We start from the raw sequence: 18,237 nt of genomic DNA on the forward strand, positions 1-18,237 counted from the left end.
GGCTGTAGCTAGATTTTCATTATGATTTAATGTAAATGACAATTATTCTTTCAATATTTTATGCTAAAACTGACAGAAAACATTGTAAGATGGTCATTAGCAAGTTGCCACAGACAAAGAAAAGGTGAATTATTTAATATATTGTCTGACTGACATGTTCCAGAGTTATAAAGATTGATTATTCTCACAGAAAATATAATTCTCAATTGCTTGTAGTGGTGTACAGATAAATTCAAAGCCACTTTAAAACATTAATAATAACAATTAAATGTAAAACACTTTATTACAATGAATGCACAGATTAATGTATCAAGTTTCAATTTAGAATGCAATGAATTTCTATTAAGAAAACAGGGGGAATAGCAGCAAACTTTCACATTTAGAGGAGTCAGAGCTCAGGGGTCGACACCCGAATGGAAACAAGGACCATCTGTACGCTGCCTCATTAAATGTGCACGACCCCGTCCTATTGGTGGGATCCCGACTGGTACCTAGCTATTTCCTCACAACAGATTGCAGGTGGCAGAGCACCGAGGACTGAAGGGGCATTCCTTACTCGGGTTGCCTTCTAATTAGACGGAGGGGCAGAGCCGAGCCTCGGAGGAACCCGTGGTGGGGGGGAATTCAGAATGAAGGCAGATGGTGTGAGGTATCATGAGGATGTGCAGAGGAAGCCTGGGTCTGATGGAGAGAGGAGAGGGAGGTGCTGGGGGAAAAGGTGGGGACTGAGAGGAGAGAGGATGAGAGAGGGAGAGGAGGTCCTCAGCAGTTGAGTTGACGGCTGTGAAGTCACATCAACCTTCAGTTTGGAGAAGCCGGAGAGCTGCTTCATCGTTTCTGGAGAACTTTCCACACACAGCGTTCCTGCCTCCCTGACAGACGCCTGCAGACATGAAGATGCTGTTGTGTTGCTCAAAGGAGGGGCAGACAGAGGAGGCAGTTTAGGATGATACTCCTTCAGTTGTAACTTTCCCTCAGATTCACAGCAGCTGGTGAGTATCACTCTATATTCTATACTCTACATCTCTTTGTCTTCAGCTGTAAAGCGTGAACATGTGTAGTGTATGGTCACAATTGCATGTTCCAGCTTTTTTGCACTGAGTTTCATCATGAGAGCTCCTGAATCTGTAATGGCACCTTGTTGTGAGTAAAACAAGACGATGAGGATGAGAAGGATTCTAATTTATATATGAGCCACAAGACATGAACGATTACAACAACAACTTTAATATTTAGGATGTAAAATTATTAATGTTGTGGAAGAATTGAATCACCAGCCAGGTGGACGGCTTTAAAAGGGTCTGCATGGTACGAACACATGGAATCACCAATACATGTTCCGTCACACACACCCACACACACACATATGTACACACACACACACACACACACACACAGACTAACACACACTGCTGCTTGGGTGGACCTGGAAACATAAGCAAGTCTTTCATGAGATCAGCCTCTACCTGAGCAATAAAGAACCAACTGTGCTGTGAATAAACTGATGATGGCAACACACACACACACACACACACACACACACACACACACACACACACACACACACGCACACACAGGGTGGGGAGATACACAGAGAAATGCTTGTTTCTGTCACTTCCCACCTTCAGCGTCGTGGCACTCAGAGTGAATGTAAGGTCAGGTTATTTCTCTCTCTGTGCATTTTTGCAGCGGCCAAACGAAAAACCTGAGCACCAGTCCAGCAGCAGAGAGACGAGGGCCAGTGCCATGGACTGGTAAATATGCTGCTGGTAAACAAATTTGAGGCATGTCAGGAAAAGACTGACAGGACCGGTTAGTTCAATCGCTCTGGTCGTCACTGGATCTGTTGTGAGACGTGATAAGACCTGTCTTTATGTCCCTGTCTTGACCCTTCGTCTTTCTGTAAAGTCCTTGGAGATGTTCTCATGTTGAATTTGAGTCCAGACGGGTTACATGTAGATTTCAAATGCAACCCCAGGATTTTTTTATGTTATTTTACAGAGGCCGAATGTTTTTAGTGAAAGTTATTGACAGGAACAAAAACCAATATATACAAAAACATTGGAAATCTGTGCATACCTCCTCCAAGTCCAACATCGTCATAGATCTCAGTTCCCTTCAATTGTTTCATCAAGATCCGTTAAATATTCCCTGGAAACTTCCAGCTAGTTTCATGGTAATCTGCCCAGTAGTTTTTGCATAATGCTTCTAAACCAACAGACAGACAAACAAGCACATGTTGATGAAAACATAACCTCCTAATTATCCTTTATCCTTCAAGTAACCAAACATGTTGAGAAGCTCTTCTTTAAAATGTATGTCTCTGTCCCTATAGGGAGTTTCAACACTCTGGTGAAGATCTTTACACTACTGCCTGTGGAAGTGACCGATGAGGACGACATGAGACAACAAGAGGACGTCCTTTTTAAAAACCATACGTTTTAATCTATATTGTTTGGAGATGTGGGCTGCTCATCTTTTTCTGGGGGCATCTCCACATGACAGAAGCACAGCCATGATTTTATAAGTGTGATTAAAAATTATTTAAAAGACAACCCACCATGTTTAAACGCTGGCTGCTGGCCATGACCGCCCGCATTGGCCTCATCCTGGCGGGCCTATGCTGCTGTCTGTCCCTGCTCTACCTCCTGGCGTGTAAACCCGCGTCTCGCCGCAGCCAGCAGGCATTGCCGTGGTCTGGAGGGACCACCAGCAAGGAGGGATACCTGGCCTTGTTGCAGGAGAGGGAGGACTCGCACAGACATTACATCAACAGCCTGACAAAGCAGATAGCCCAGCTGAAGGAGGCTCTGCAGGAGAGGACGCAGCAGTTGCAGGAGTCCCTGGATAAGGCCAAGACCAAAGGGATTCTGCCTCAGGGTCTGGAGAGTCTGCACAAAACCCCGACCCAGTCTGACCTGAAGGTAGGAGGCCACGATGCAGGTGGAGAGACGCAGGAGGATGGACGAGGTGAGATGTGACATTACAGGTGTGGTAGTAAATGATGCATCATGTCCTGCAGGAGTTCTTCCGCTCCCAGCTGAACCAGGCGGAGGTCAACTCAGGTGCGAAGCTGTCCAGCGAGTACGCAGTGATTCCTTTCGACACTTTCACTCTGCACAGGTGAGGGGGGGGGGGCCAAGTCGTCCAGCGTTCACAGCAGCAGTGGAGCTGTCTGACTCACTGTGTGTGTGGGGGGGCTTTTTGTTGCATGTCCCAGGGTGTACCAGCTGGAGACGGGGCTGACCAGGCACCCGGAGGAGAGGCCTGTGAGGAGAGACCGCCGGGACGAGCTGATCGGCACCGTGGAGACGGCGCTGCACGTCCTGAATGGACCTCAGCAGCACACGGACAGCAGCAGGAAACACACGTACTCCCCCTCAGACTTCATAGAGGGTGAGAAGCATCGAAGCTCACTGATTCACACGTGGATCTTCTTGACTTCCATGGTGGACGACTGAAAAGCACTGGAGACATTTGTCAATCCAACACAAGGAGACAAAAAAAGTGTCTACTGAATTTTTCAATTTGATATTGTGATAAGGCTGGTTTTATTTTCAAAAGGACGTTTTTTTAAGTTTGACTTGAGGTAGGGCCACAGAATTATACTTTTAAAACCCTCAGGTTTGGCCTGTGATGCTCACAGTCACCACTGACCCTAACACAGCCAATGTCAGTCTGTCCCACATGGCTGTAGCTCAGGGGTTTGTGTGGGCTGCCCACCAAATGCAAGGTTCGGTGGTTCGATCCCTTGCTTGTTCCGGTCCAAGTTTATTTAAGTGTTTCCTGAGCGGGTGAATGATACTTGAACTGTAAAGTGCTATGAGCTGCGGATAAGTGAAGCACTGCCTTCATGTGGTCCATTTATTTAGTTCCAGTAAGAGCATAACCAGACAATAGATAATAATCCACAGACATGTTCTATGAGTTATAACTAATGCATGAGTTTCTTCTGAGAAACTAGACCTAATGAAAATTCCCTCACAGCCACGATGGTATCACTGCAGAACAGACTGCAGGGCACACATTAATATTAATACCACTTACCCATAAGTTATATTTGGAACAGTATACAGTACATAATCAAGTTTAAGAAAATCCTTAATTTTACAAAAATGTTCAACTTGCATTGATGTGATTTATGAGGCTTTTCTGTGTCATTTATCATTGCTTTGTATCTTTCTACGTTTTAATTGCTTTTATTCTTTTTAGATTTATATTTATTATAATGTTATCATTACCATCATTGTTTCTATTCTCTTCATGTGTATTCACTGCTTCTATGTGATGCTCTCTTCTTGTTGCTTTTAGTCATGAATTTAGTCTCACTTATATTCAGTGAATAGGTTTTAATTAATAATGCAATAAGAATTTGATCAATAACATTATTTGAATCCTTCGCCTCTTCTCTCCGTGACAGGGCTGACCCGTCTCGAGCGGGACAGAGGGACCGTCTATGAGCTGATGTTTAAAGGCGACGGGCCGCGGGAGTTCACGCAGCTCGTGCTCTTCAGACCGTTCGGCCCCGTGGTGAAGGTGAAGAGCGAGAGCGTGGACACTCGGAACATCATCATCAACATCATCGTGCCTCTGTCCAAGAGGCCGGACGCATTCAGGCAGTTCATCAACAACTTCAGGTACTGAATGAACCTGATCTTAATCTGAAGCCACTTTACAGAAACGATGTTTTTGTGTTGTTGTTTTTTTGTGTTTCTTAAAGGTCCTGTGTGTAACATTTAGGTGAAACGGATCTATTGGCATAAATTAGATATAAAAGAATCCTAGTGATGTTTTCACTAGTATGTTTCTAAATTGTACTGTTTGCTGTTTTCTTAACATTTAAATACTTTACATTTACGGTCGCCATGTTTTTTAAAGAAGTCCAAACTGGACAAACTAAACATCTTTTGAGTTTTTATGACAACTGAAGGCTTCCACAGGTTCTCTGTCATGTTTGTAAGGGGAGGGTGAGGTGAGGGGTATTCAACTGCAACATGCTACCTCACCACTAGGTGGCACTAAATTCTACACACTGAATCTTTAATGCCTCTTTTGGTAAATGTAAAGTAATTTGATTTGTGTTGGTGGTAAAAGATGGTTTACAAATACACGTGGCTTGTCTCATCTGAAACAAGGTGACTTGTGGCTGGATAACGTCACATAGAGGTTCATCCTAACATGTTGCTCGTGTGTTGTTGGTTCAGAGAAGTTTGCATCAAGCAGGACGGCCGGGTTCATCTCACTGTCGTCTACTTCGGTCGGGATCAGATAGACCAAGTGAAAGCCGTGCTGGACCAGACCTCCAGGTACTGGGTGCTACTTTCCACACGCCCCCCCTTAAACAACATGCACGTGCAGAACCTACCTGTGATCTGGGACAGGTCACTGATCGGATTTGAAACCTTGAGTTGAATGTTTAATCAAAGTCACGTGACCTCTCCCAAGATAATAACATGTGATGCCGCAAACTGATGATACAATTAATATCATGTGAAAGAGTGGAGACAGATTACTGCCGGACACACATGTGTATCCTCTGCTTAACTCTTACAGGATTTAGTTTTGCAGTGTGTCTGTGCTGCACTGCAGATATTTTGTCCATGAATTAAACCTGTAGAGAGTCAGAGAGAGTCAGAGGTTTGGAGTTGCAGGCAGAATAAACTCATCCTCTGGACCTTCAGGAAGCTGCACACACATCCCTCCATCATGACAAAATAGTGATGCATGATCTTTTTGTACTTTAAGCTTCTCTCTCTGTGCTTTTGTTAAATATGTGATTCTGCTACACTCTGTTGACACTTAATGTCTGGAGGTTGGTTGTTTGTGTTTCACATTTCAAATGAAAACATCCCATCACCTGTCCAGTGGCACACAGAGATTATTCCACGGCTTCTTCTTTCCCCGCAGAGAGACTCGGTTCAGGAGCTTCACGCTCATCCAGCTGAACGAGGAGTTTTCTCGAGGTCGAGGCTTGGAAGTGGGCGCCAGGGCCTGGAGGCGGAGTCAGAATGTCCTGCTCTTCTTCTGTGATGTTGACATCCACTTCACAGCTGACTTCCTGACGTCCTGTCGTCTCAAGGCAGAGCCTGGTGAGGGACAGGGGGTTAGTGTGCCACACATTAACACAGGGGCTTTGTTAACATCATGCAGCAGTTTCTTACACACACAGATTCAGAAAACGACCATAAACACTTGGTGGTCCTAGAGGAGGGTTGGGAACCGTCTACCATTCTGTGCCCATGGGAACATTCTCTAATGAGAAGCACTGGGTACTTACCTCTGCCAAGGAGTTTGTGTTTTCATCTGCATTTGTGTTTCAGTGAGCAGGATTACACAATAACTACAAGACTTGGAGGAAGGATGCAGTTTGAGTCAGGAGGAAACACATTTGTTGATTTATCAGAGAACGATTCATGGATCTTAAAAAACAAGTCAGTCATAGTTAGGGGCACTGGTATTAATGAGTAGGTGCAATTTGATGCTGATGTGGATGAATAAGAGAATTGCTGGGGCTTGATGGAGGTTTGCAGTCTACTAGGTGCCATTCTATTCTTTGTGGGACACCTGTACAACAAACAAAGACTCTGGAAGACCTGTAACTGACAGCGTTATTCACTAAAAGTGTTAAGGGACCGGAAATAAGGTGGATAAGAGTACTATACAAGAAAAAAAAACTGAAAACCTAATGGGGGGGATGTCAATCAAACATGTGATCATGTGTAAACGCCCACACAGACCTGATCAGAGAACTGATCAAACATTAATTAAACTACTAGTCTCTCTGTGTGAATAGACTGGTGGAGAATCTACATTTAATACATTTTAAACACAGAATTTACATCTGAAATTTTTCAGAACATGGGTATGAGGACCTGCCAGGAACTCGTAGTTGAAATGCTTATCTATGGGAGCGGTTCTTTCAGATGAATTATCAACCAGTCATTATGTCCACGTCTGTAATATGAGTCACTGGGGTGAAAGTTAATCTTTGATTTTCTCTGCACACACTCACGATACCACTTCTCTTTCATCTCACTCCACTCAAACCTCTGCTGCTGAAAAATAGAAAATGCTGTTTGATGAAAAATGCATCAAACCCCAATTAATTTTTCACCCGTAGGAGAGAAGGAGAGAGAGAAAAGAATCCTGACAGTAGGTGTTTAAAACAGAACGTGTGTTTTCTTTTTTGTCTTTAGGTAAGAAAGTGTATTATCCAGTTCTCTTCAGTCAGTACAACCCATCTATCATCTACAGCAATCACACACTTCTACCCTCTATTCAACAGCAGCTGGTGGGTACAACACGTATAACAGCTTTATTCACTTGAATGACTGAGATCAAAACTAGTTCACAAAGGTTGTGATTGATATCCGCCTTCTCTTTCCCTCTCAGGTGATAAGGAAGGAAACAGGATTCTGGAGAGACTTTGGCTTTGGCATGACATGTCAGTACAGGTCTGATTTCATCAACATAGGTAACTTCCACTATTTCATCATTTGAAAGACTTTGTATGATTAAATATTACTGATAACTGTTTATTCCAAACTGTAAAAGGCATAACAGTGAAGAATTATATGTATTTTTATATAAAAATTCCACGACTGTAGCGAAGTCCCGCTGATACATGAGCTCAACCAATCGTGCGTCAGTCTCAGCTGTCAATCATGACAATTCACCCCATTTTTATTGCATCAAATAATTCAAACCAAACTTAAATGAAAACTTGAACAAACATCAAGTGGTAAGAACGACCTAAATTAACAGAAACTATCATCAGGAAATATTTATTTGACGCGTGCTTTGACTTTTAATCTGGCCCATGTCCCGTCTGCTAACACGGAGGACCTATACTGCAACCAGCCACCAGGGTGACCGAGACTTTTTGGCCTCACTTTTTGGAAGCTGTCATGTCATCCATCTTTATATACAGCATAACACCCAATAATGTGTCTGAACTTTTCACGACAGGCGGTTTTGACCGTAGCATTAAAGGCTGGGGGTTGGAGGACGTGCACCTGTACAGGAAGTACCTGCACAGTAAGCTGATGGTGATTCGCTCTCCGTCTCGAGGCCTCTTCCACCTGTGGCACGAGAAGAACTGTGCGGACGAGCTTCCTCCGGACAAATACAAGATGTGCATGCAGACCAAGGCCATGAGCGAGGCCTCCCACAGCCAGCTGGGGGAGCTCCTCTTCAAATCAGAGATAGAGGCTCATCTGGACTCAAAGAAGCAGCAGAGCTGAGGAGCACATTGAGGACTGACTCAGAGATTGTGATGATTTACATGTATGTTATTGTTCTGGTTTTCATGATAATTTATGGGAGCATGTATTACATGTATTCGTGTCAGACAACAGGAGGAGATCACAGATTTATTCTTATTATTTATATCAGAGTGAACAAAATAGGTTCAGTGACTTGACATTAAAATAAAGTGGGTTTGATTTTGTTTTATTTTATTTGTATGATTAAAAGTATGGAGAATGGCATCTATTTGGCTCTCTAATGTTCTTTTAAAAACTGAGGGGTTCATCCCATACGTTTCCAGGAAGGATTTTTACGTTTAATAATATTATTAATAACATGAACTACATCTTTCTTTTGTCATTGGTGAGAATAAAAAATCAAAACATACTAAAACTTGGTTTTCAGAATCCAAGACACGAGCCTCATCTGCTACATTCACATTGAGCTCAGCAACAGGACAGACGTTTCCTTTTTGTTTCATGGACGCCACCATCTTTTCATCCTTGCCCCTTTTTTTTACAGCTTCCTTATTACAGCATTTACAATCTTATATAATTGTTAGATAAGTCCAAATGTCAACAAACAACTTCAGTTTCATTCCAGATCCCCCCACCCTGATGTGTTTGTTACTACCTGAAACTTTGTAGTAAGAGACGACAGTGGTGTGAAATACACACACACACACACACACACACACACACAGACACAGTAGTCATTACAGGAGACACACCTTAACTTCTGACTGGGGTTCATAGTAAACCAGGAGTTTCTCCAACACCTTTAAACAAACAACAAGAAATGCTGGTTAGAAATAACAATTGACTTTCACCTCTTTAAACACACATTCTGAAAGTCAGTGGACCTTCATGAAACCTCTCTCCAGAATTAAATTACCCTCAGGAGCTAGAATTTACTCAGGTTTCACTTTTGCTTCTTTTCAATCCCACACTTTTTATCCTGTAAGATGTAATTTTTTTTGGTAAATTGTGTTATTTACATTGCTGATTAAGGTTCCACACATAAAACATACAGATGCAGGGATCTCACAAACGATCCCACTCTTTGCTTTAGTGAACGTAGCGTTTCGACAGAACAGTTGGAAACCGGGTTAGGTCAAAACATTATGTTACATGAATACTGGGCTTCCACTGAAACGCTCACGTGACTTAGAGGAATAGGGTGTAAGATCATTTGAATGTAAAAATAGTACTTATAATTGAAAGTGTCCATAGTTATGTAACTAGTATACTTTATGAATTGACTTTGTGAATCTTCTTTTATTGACCTTCAGCACACGTTTATTGGTGAATTGGCCTTATTAAAACAGAATGGGATTTGATGAACATCCACTAGGCATGAATGGCTTCATTATAGAAAGTGATTTCTTCCATCGGCTGCATGTGGTCTGTGTGCTGCATTGATGAGGGGTCAGTGGAGTCTCTTCTATTAATAGTGATGCAGAAGTAACCTCATTACAGACATCTCTGCAGACGCCCAGGGGGGAGGAGCCGCTCTGCATCAGCAGACGGCTGTCGCAGCGTCAGAGCGGCCACGTGATTGGTTCAGAACTCCCATTACCACTTCCTGTCCCGTGATACGTTCAATGACACATCGGTAATAAGACTTTGCCCAGGAAAGACATTGCAGACATGACTCTGTTTACTTGACAAACAGGACTGTTTTCCGGTCAGGATGATTGTGATCACAGACCGTAATAGACAACACACAGTATTATGTAATCAATAGTCCTGCGAGCTACTGGTCATAGTTGTGCAACATGTTAGAAACAGAAATTAAGTGTTTATTTTATTAAGCAGTCAACGTTATATTTTGGGGTTTTGAGCTTTTGGTTGGACAAAAGACGTTCATATATCCTATTTGGATATATGAACAAATTAAAACTGTTTCATTGCCTCACTGCAGACCACATCAAAAAACGATAAGCGGCCCTCGTAGCTTCTACTCTACTAACAATACAAGCTCATTCACATCCAAATAAATGACATTAAATTTGTTTTTGTCTGGTGCAAGAGATGAAGAAAGCAGGTTAATAATATATTTGGCCAATATGATTAGAGCAGATCTACAATTCAATTCAACCACACAAAGAAAGACTCGGTTCATTGTATGTGACTAGTCTCCCAGTGAACAAATAATATTTTTTTATAGTTATTCTATACTTTATTATACTTTATCATATATTGGATAGAGTGTTAAAGGTACAAGCTGCATGGGAAATACGACATGTGCCCTCGGATACAATCCTCATACCTTCCTGCTCCAGGTGCACCAGCATCAAACTTTTACAATTTCAATATCTTATATGTGCATTACTATTTAAAATATATATATATACTGTTTACCTTGTAAATATAATGTCCTTGATTGCTTTATTGAGGATTTACAAGGTTATCTCATTTTAGAATAACTTAACAAGTCTGCTTTATATTTGAAAACAGGTTTTTGTTTTTACAGCACCTTGAATCTACCTCTGTCTACGAAAGGTGTTTTAATAATAAAATGGCCTCATTCTTTAATTATTTAATTAACATACATGCTTTTCACCGAACTACTGTTGGTGTTGCATCTGATCTGTTTGATCTTTTCATTGACCCCTGGCATTCACCATGTTGCTTCCCCTGCGACACTGTTTTTTCCGAGGCGCAGTGAAGGCGTGATGAATCAGTGGAGGGGCTCAGAGTCCGAGGACATGTCTCATGTGCGGACGGGACTGGAGGATGAGCTCAGTGTTATTATGATGGTGTGTGAGCAGACGGAAGGGTGAGCGGCTCCCTGTGCTGGTGTTAGACTAGATCTAGACTTTGTAGTGTTTAGTTTCTGTATTTTTTTTTATTAAAGGAAAGAAAAACGAAACCTCCCCTGGTAGCTGTAGTTTTCTGGGACAGAATCCAGTCCCCTGGCAGGACAATGATTCTGGTGTTTTTCACTTTCCTGCTGGGACAGTGAGACATGTGCGGCAGAAAAGCTGCGTCTCGTCTGGCCTGAAAACAGCCGGGACAGTCCAGAGCGCCTGGACCGGGAGGACCGGGCTTTTTGTACCAAGACGTACCCCAGAGGAAGAGGAGAAGGAAGAAGAGGAGGAGGAAGAACAGGAGGACGCAACATGTTTGAAGCCTCAGGGATCCCTCTCATCCTGCTGGATTTGACCTGCCTCATCCTGGGTGTGTATAATCCCCTGCCCGGTTAATCCCTCTCGTTTATTCCCAGAAGGGGCTTCACACTCTTTCTTTTATTTACCTAACACAAATAGAAGGAGTTGACGTATGCGAGGAGGTTGGTGAAGCAAATTCATTCAAAAATGTATTTGCATGAACGCCACAGACATGAGCCTGCAGGGTTCTCTAGGTTGAGGGAACCAGGAAGGAAGATGGAAAAAAAATAAAAAAAATACGCAACAAAGTACCAGCCTGTGTGTGATTTTCCTTTTTTTCCCCCCTTCAAGCAAAGCTTTATTTTTAGCTCAGTGTTTGGACTGTAATCACAGCACAGACACACGCAGCAGCAGAATGTCAGACACTGCTGCAGGCACACTGAGGTAAACACATTAAAAAAGCTGTGAGTCACAGATATACAATAAAACAGGAAACCTGTATTCTCATATTGCTGTGGAGATGGCGGCAATAATCTCTATTTACACTATCTTCCCAGTATAAAACAAGGGTGTAGTCCTTGTGTTGTGTCGTGTAAATAAGACAGATCTCAAAACACTACGTCAACACTGAACTTCAGTTAAAGTACAGAAATATTATGAGGGAAATAATCTGTAGTTATACACAACTGAGCGTGTTCTCAGTTACTAGTTCACGTGATTTACATTTTCTATGGTTCTTAAGTTATTGCTTTTAAACAGATCTTAATGTTGGAAACTGAATACATACTCAGACATGAGTTGTCTGGTATCTAGTCGCAATATTCAATTTGTCAAATAAAATTAGATTTTCAACTTTTTCAGACCAATTTTTTAATTAAATGTCCTTGTCTCATTTAATGGGGTCAAACAGGCAGAATATAGAAATCCCAATTAATATCTTGGCACCATCTGCTTCATGGTTTTCGTGGTCTCACAAGCTCATGTCTTCTCATTTTCACTCAAATGTGGTTTCACGATTATGATATCTGCATACCACATATATATATATTAAACACTTAATAACACAGCAACTTAAAGGGCTTAATCAATACTTACATACTAACACACAACCCAATCAAAAACAGAGACTAATTTAGCCTTTCACAAACGTATAGGTGTCTGTGTTGATGTTTGCAGACATTCGCCATTTTGTGAACTTTTATTTTACTTATAATTCTTTTGTTTAAGAGCTGTTTATCTGGTTGTATTTTTATTCCCTATAGTCGTTATCGGCCTCCAGATATCCATACCGGTCCGGCTCTAGTGCACACAATCAAAAATAACAAAAATAAAGAATGAAATAATGAATATTATTCCTTTGCTTCTATACTTTCTCCTTGTTATGCTCCCTCTTTTCTCTGCAGCGTTTATCTTTGACTCCTTTCAGGCGGGCGACAGACTCATCCCGGTCGCAGTAAATAGTATTTTGGAAGATTAACTCCATGATCACATCAGCTCAGTCCCTTGTTGTCATTCCCACTCAGCTTTAGATCAGAGTTTCAAAAGACTGCAGTCAGTGTAATTTGATCTGCAGCTGGTTTAAACTAACAGGCCCAAACAATGGCCTGTGACTGTTTGGTAACTCATGTTGCCCCAAAACCTCGATGCTAGTGTTCAGACCTGGGTGAATGCCCAGGAAGGAAAAACCCGACTGCAGTTTAGCCGACAGTCGAGTTTCTTATCTTTCAGGAAAGCTGCATCCAAAACAAATTGTGAAGGAATGTGAATAAAGAATGTGTAACTGAGATTAAGCTTTGATGGTGATTCTCCTGCAGATAAAAACTGGGATGATTCTCACCGATCATACTCTTCGTTTTTCTCCACTTAAGTTCGGTTTACAGAAAGACTGAACGTGACCAAATAAGGTGGTGTGGCTCCATCACGTCCCTCCTGAGATCTCGTGTAATATTGCTCTGTTGTAATTCAAGGCCTCGGGCGCCTAATTCAGTTATTGTGCAACGTCTGTTCCTTTGAACACAGAGAATTCCGCTCGTTGCTAAATGAAACCGACGAGAGCCACTTATGAAAGAACTCAACCTTTTCTTTAAGCGGGGAAGTGCTCGTGTTATCTCAACATGTCACGTTTCCTGATTCGACTAAATTATAAGCATAGTGCAACAATAACAGTGGATCATCAGAGTATCGTGTCGTGTTTTTGCTGCTTGAGTAAAAATATGTTTTTATCATGATATATTTTATATGTCATCATCTGTCTCTTTCTTTTATTTTAACAGTTGGACTTCCGTTTTTCATCCTGACCCCACAACACAACCCTTTCAAACGGGGCTTCTTCTGTAACGATGAGTCCATCAGGTACCCGCTCAAAGAGGACACCATCTCCTACCAGCTGCTGGGAGGGGTCATGATCCCCTTCACGCTCATTGTGGTAAGTCAGTGTTTCTCTCCTCGAATTTGGACGCAACTGTTTTTCATTTGAGAAGCTTTCCCGTAACGTTTTAAACTCTGTTGCAGGTCGTCTGTGGCGAGTGCCTTTCCGTCTACTTGTCCCGCGTCAAGAAACAGTCTTTAGGGACCAAATATGTGGCGTGCGTCTACAAGGCGGTGGGGAGCTACGTGTTTGGAGCCGCCGCTAGCCAGTCCCTGACGGACGTCGCCAAGTACTCCATCGGCCGTCTGCGTCCTAACTTCGTGGCTGTGTGCCAGCCGGAGTGGGATCGTATCAACTGTAAAACTGGAGGATACATCGAGAACTTCACCTGCACTGGAGACAAGTTTCTGGTAGATGAGGCCAGGTAATGGTCCCCGACATGAAATCACAGAGAGACGCTTCTGAAAGAGACACACAACTGATTTAATTTCCTTTAAATCAGAAACTTATACTACAATCGGAGCCTGATACACTAAAGCTGCTTTCAGACGTTTATTGAACTACAGAATTCAAATGTCCAAATCATTTCCTCTGGAGTTTTTGTCCTGCCAGGGCTGTTGTGAAAAGATGAAAACAGCAGGGAAATGTCTGGAGAATTCATTCATTGCCACAGCAGCATTATATCTACCAAAAGTAACATTGAAGGTTTTAGGTCTAGAATATGAACATCTGCGATTTACTTATGAGAAAAGGAATTAAAAACGTGAACCAATGTGTGTAACAGGGTCTTTTCATTAGACCCTGTCTACCTGGCCACGTATTTTAAACTCTGCTCCCAGTTTAGTCTATTTCTCAACTGGAAAGGCTCTCGCAGAGCGCATACCTCTCACCATGTTAAAACTTGTGACAAAAATTCTTGGATCCGCCTTCCATAAAACTTCATGCAAAACAGTTAAGTCATTTTTGACTAACCCAGACAGCACACAAACAAATGGCAATGAAAAGATAAACTTCCTTCGTGTAGGTCACAATTTAAAGATTGAGCCGAGATAACTTGGTGACATTCCTCTAATAATATTGAGTAATGTGATTGTGCCTGATTTTATTTCTTATCTCTTTTGCAGACTGTCCTTCTACTCTGGCCACTCGTCCTTCTCTATGTACTGCATGCTGTTCCTCGTAGTAAGTACATCTAGTATTTTCTTCAATAGCTCCCTACAGCCTGAATTTGATTACATATGAGTTAATGCTCATATTAATTTGATTGTAACATATATTTTTGCTCTATTTATAGCTGTACATTCAAGCCAGACTGCTGTCACAGTGGGCGCGGCTCCTGCGTCCCACCATCCAGTTCTTCCTGATTGCGACTGCTGTGTATGTGGGTCTGTCCCGGGTGTCTGACTACAAACATCACTGGAGCGATGTGTTCACCGGCCTCCTGCAGGGCGGTTTAGTGGCTGTCTTCACAGTAAGTTTCACTGAGACATCTATTAGGTCATGGAAAAGCAGAACCGTTCAGTGAAAGTCCAGACAGTTGTAGTTATAAGGTCAGAAAAAATCATCTGAAGTTTACTCTTTTAAAATGCCATGTTTCTTTATAGCTTAACCATTCAAATCAAATGAAAACATTCCAGATGTTTTGTGTTTCATTTTTCACAAGATTCTCCCTAAAATATGTTTTTTCATGTCAGCAAACCTAAACACTGTCATTAACCCATGTGAAGGTTCATATCTGCAGATTTTTATCAGGCTCTAATAAACATATAATTCAGTAAATAGTTCAAAGTAAAAATAAATTAAAATGTTCTAGACAGAAACACTATAGAGAACAGAACAGGATGACTGGTAATTCTGCTGCTTGTTTTTCTGCAGGTGTTTTGCGTGTCCGACTTCTTTGAGCAGCCGGTGGATGCGGTGGTTTCACAGGAGGAAGAATCCTCGCCCAGCTCGTTACATGAGAGCCCCTCCATTTTGAACCACTATGGCAGCACTGACTGAACCCAAGGCCTCAAAGGGGCAATTCTGCTCAGGGCCTGTATCTCTAAGAACCACCCGAGTGGACCTGAACACATCACAGGTCTTTGACTTCCACCGCCGGCTGTTTCTGTGCATCTCATCAACACTGCGGCCCGCACGCTTACTTTGTTGTCGCTGGTAAACTTTAGCTGCAGGGTGGAAAGTTTTATGCATAAGGCCGAACTCGCACTGTACTGAGATATAAAGGAGCCAGAATTTCTTCAAATTTCTGCCTTAATCCAACATAATACAAATAATCATGGAATGACGCGGCAAAATACAGTGGAGCGGGGGGGGGGGGGGGGGGGGTCACAGTGTACACTTGTTGGAAATGTGGTTTCTAGTTTATATTGGTCTGACGCTGCCATCCTTGAAATTCCTTTTGCCCAGAATATAATGAGCGTCTGTGTGCGCACTGCAAGCAGGCTTGTAGAGAGCCTGGCACCTGTGAGGAAGAAGAAAACCTGGACTCTTCTTAAAATGAAAATGGAGCTTGAACTCCATATCTTATTTTAATTTCTCTGCCTTGGTCAGTTTGCTGCTAGCTGCTGTTATGACCCTCTTGTGTGTTTTTTTTGTATGAAGCGCTCTGTGTGTTTTTGTCCACGCTGAAGCTTTCAACAGAGGCAGTGCTGGAAAAAAATGAGACAAATAAAAGGAGATTCCATTTTGCTACTTATAGAAATGTGGGGGAAATGATTTGTGCGTTTTGTTTGTGGAGAATGTGAGGCAGATATAATGAGGAGTGATGATGTTTTTCCAGTAAACACAAAGACTGTAGAGTCAGGTATGTGGGCGTCAAACAGGAAAGTGATTCATGAACACGGGTCTCACAAATGCAGACCTGAAAGTAAGGTATCCCCAGAGACCACCTCCTCTGTCTGTGCACATCGACCACACAAACCACAACCGTGCAGACATGAGGACACTCCTCCTGGCGTTGGTTTGTTTGTTATCCCACTGGTGTCATGGATATGGGGGTCAAGCGGCTGTCAGCCTATAAACAAACAGGCTCATCACTGCACAACCTGGCTGTGCCAAAGCCAAGGACACTTCTGTCAGCGGGGGGGTGCTGATCCTTGACTGTTTGTCCCGAGGTAAGGACCTGCTGCCTCCGAGGTTTAATCCTATTACAGCGACTGAGAGATTTAAAATAAATAAAGCAAAGGTCATAATTTTCAACTTCACGTTATCGATGGCTTGTCATCTTGAACCAAAAACACACAAACGAGTCCACGTCACAGTTAAACAACTGGAGACTCACCTCCTCTGTCATAGTTGTGTGCTCCGGGAAAAACACAGGTATGTGTGTGTCACCAGGACATTTGAGATTCATCTGTGCACCTCCAGCACAGGTTGACTCCAGGACATGCAGGACTCGGCCTGTTCAGTCTCAACCAGAGGAAACGAAATCCTGTGGGTAACAGGGTCAGAATCCGAAAATGGGGAAGTGAGATAACACACACAGGGAATTTGGTGATACTATACTAGTACAATATGTAGACAATATACAATATGCAATACAATATATACACAATATACGGACAGTGTGCATGTTATGTACAGGAGGAAGGACACATAGGCTATACAAGCAAAAACAGACAGAGAGAGAGAGAGTGCAACTGAGGCATAGATAGATAGATAGAGAGAGAGAGAGAGAGAGAGATAGAAAGAGGACGATAGATAGATAAATAGATACGTTTTGTTTAGATAGACTTCAAATTGAAGTATGACATTATAATGGAAACTGGATTCTCAAAGTGTATTACATGTCACATGTCTCAAACGGTTGGTCTTGACAAGTAGATCATAACCACAGACATGTGAAAAATAACAGCTTCATTCGTTGGAGTTATCATAACTCTGTGACTTGTGAGCAGTGACCAAAACACAATATTACTTGTTTTATCTTTATTTTATTGTTTCTGTAACTCCTGCTTCTGTCTATTTATGGCTGAACAGTTAATCCAGGTACTTATAATGTGTTAGTGGCAACACATCAGCCTCAGACAGCTGGCGAATGGATGGCTTAATTTACATATTACAGGAAAACTTAATTTACTTAATGGTAAACTTTAATAAAAGCCAGACAAGGCTCTAACAAGGGGACTGGTGCAGCAGATAAATGGAAACACACGGAGCCAAAAGATGTGACCCTCTTCAGAGAGTCATCATTCTCCTCTTTGCTTCAATTCACTGTCTCGTGTTTCCTCATTTTCACTTCCTGAGTCATTCTCACACTCAACACATAAATTATAATTGCATGTGATTCTTAGGGATTTGCCAGTGAGGTACATTTTAGAATTTCCTTTTTGGAGAGTTTCCATTTTCTCTTTCTCAACGGAAATCTGGTGACTCTAATGAACAGATTAGATTTGGAGGCATAACAGCACTTCCTTGTTCACATTTAAGACACAAATGGTTTCAATGCTCATGGCTGATTGGGGGGGAATATGAACAGCTGGGTTTTCTATTGCTCTTTCTGATAAGG

At 42.2% G+C, this 18,237-nt stretch overlaps 2 protein-coding genes across 2 annotated transcripts; both read left to right on the top strand.

Annotated features, from left to right (window-relative positions):
• Positions 1 to 660: 660 nt before the first annotated feature.
• Positions 661 to 8,541, top strand: LOC128438277 (chondroitin sulfate N-acetylgalactosaminyltransferase 1). Its single transcript, XM_053420779.1, has 11 exons — positions 661 to 992; positions 1,690 to 1,754; positions 2,336 to 2,924; positions 3,023 to 3,123; positions 3,221 to 3,396; positions 4,421 to 4,637; positions 5,205 to 5,306; positions 5,908 to 6,089; positions 7,197 to 7,291; positions 7,393 to 7,474; positions 7,969 to 8,541. The coding sequence occupies exons 3-11, from the start codon at positions 2,562 to 2,564 to the stop codon at positions 8,241 to 8,243; spliced, it is 1,593 nt and encodes a 530-aa protein (XP_053276754.1). The 5' UTR covers positions 661 to 992; positions 1,690 to 1,754; positions 2,336 to 2,561; the 3' UTR covers positions 8,244 to 8,541.
• A 2,377-nt stretch (positions 8,542 to 10,918) lies between these two features.
• Positions 10,919 to 16,431, top strand: LOC128438278 (phospholipid phosphatase 1). The gene is made up of 7 exons (XM_053420780.1): positions 10,919 to 11,028; positions 11,212 to 11,429; positions 13,633 to 13,784; positions 13,871 to 14,151; positions 14,852 to 14,909; positions 15,022 to 15,198; positions 15,603 to 16,431. Exons 1-7 carry the CDS (start codon positions 10,925 to 10,927, stop codon positions 15,726 to 15,728), a joined length of 1,116 nt encoding a protein of 371 aa, XP_053276755.1. The 5' UTR covers positions 10,919 to 10,924; the 3' UTR covers positions 15,729 to 16,431.
• The last annotated feature ends 1,806 nt before the right edge of the window (positions 16,432 to 18,237 follow it).

This window comes from Pleuronectes platessa, chromosome 4 (assembly GCF_947347685.1).
Source record: "Pleuronectes platessa chromosome 4, fPlePla1.1, whole genome shotgun sequence".
Lineage (NCBI taxonomy): Eukaryota > Metazoa > Chordata > Actinopteri > Pleuronectiformes > Pleuronectidae > Pleuronectes > Pleuronectes platessa.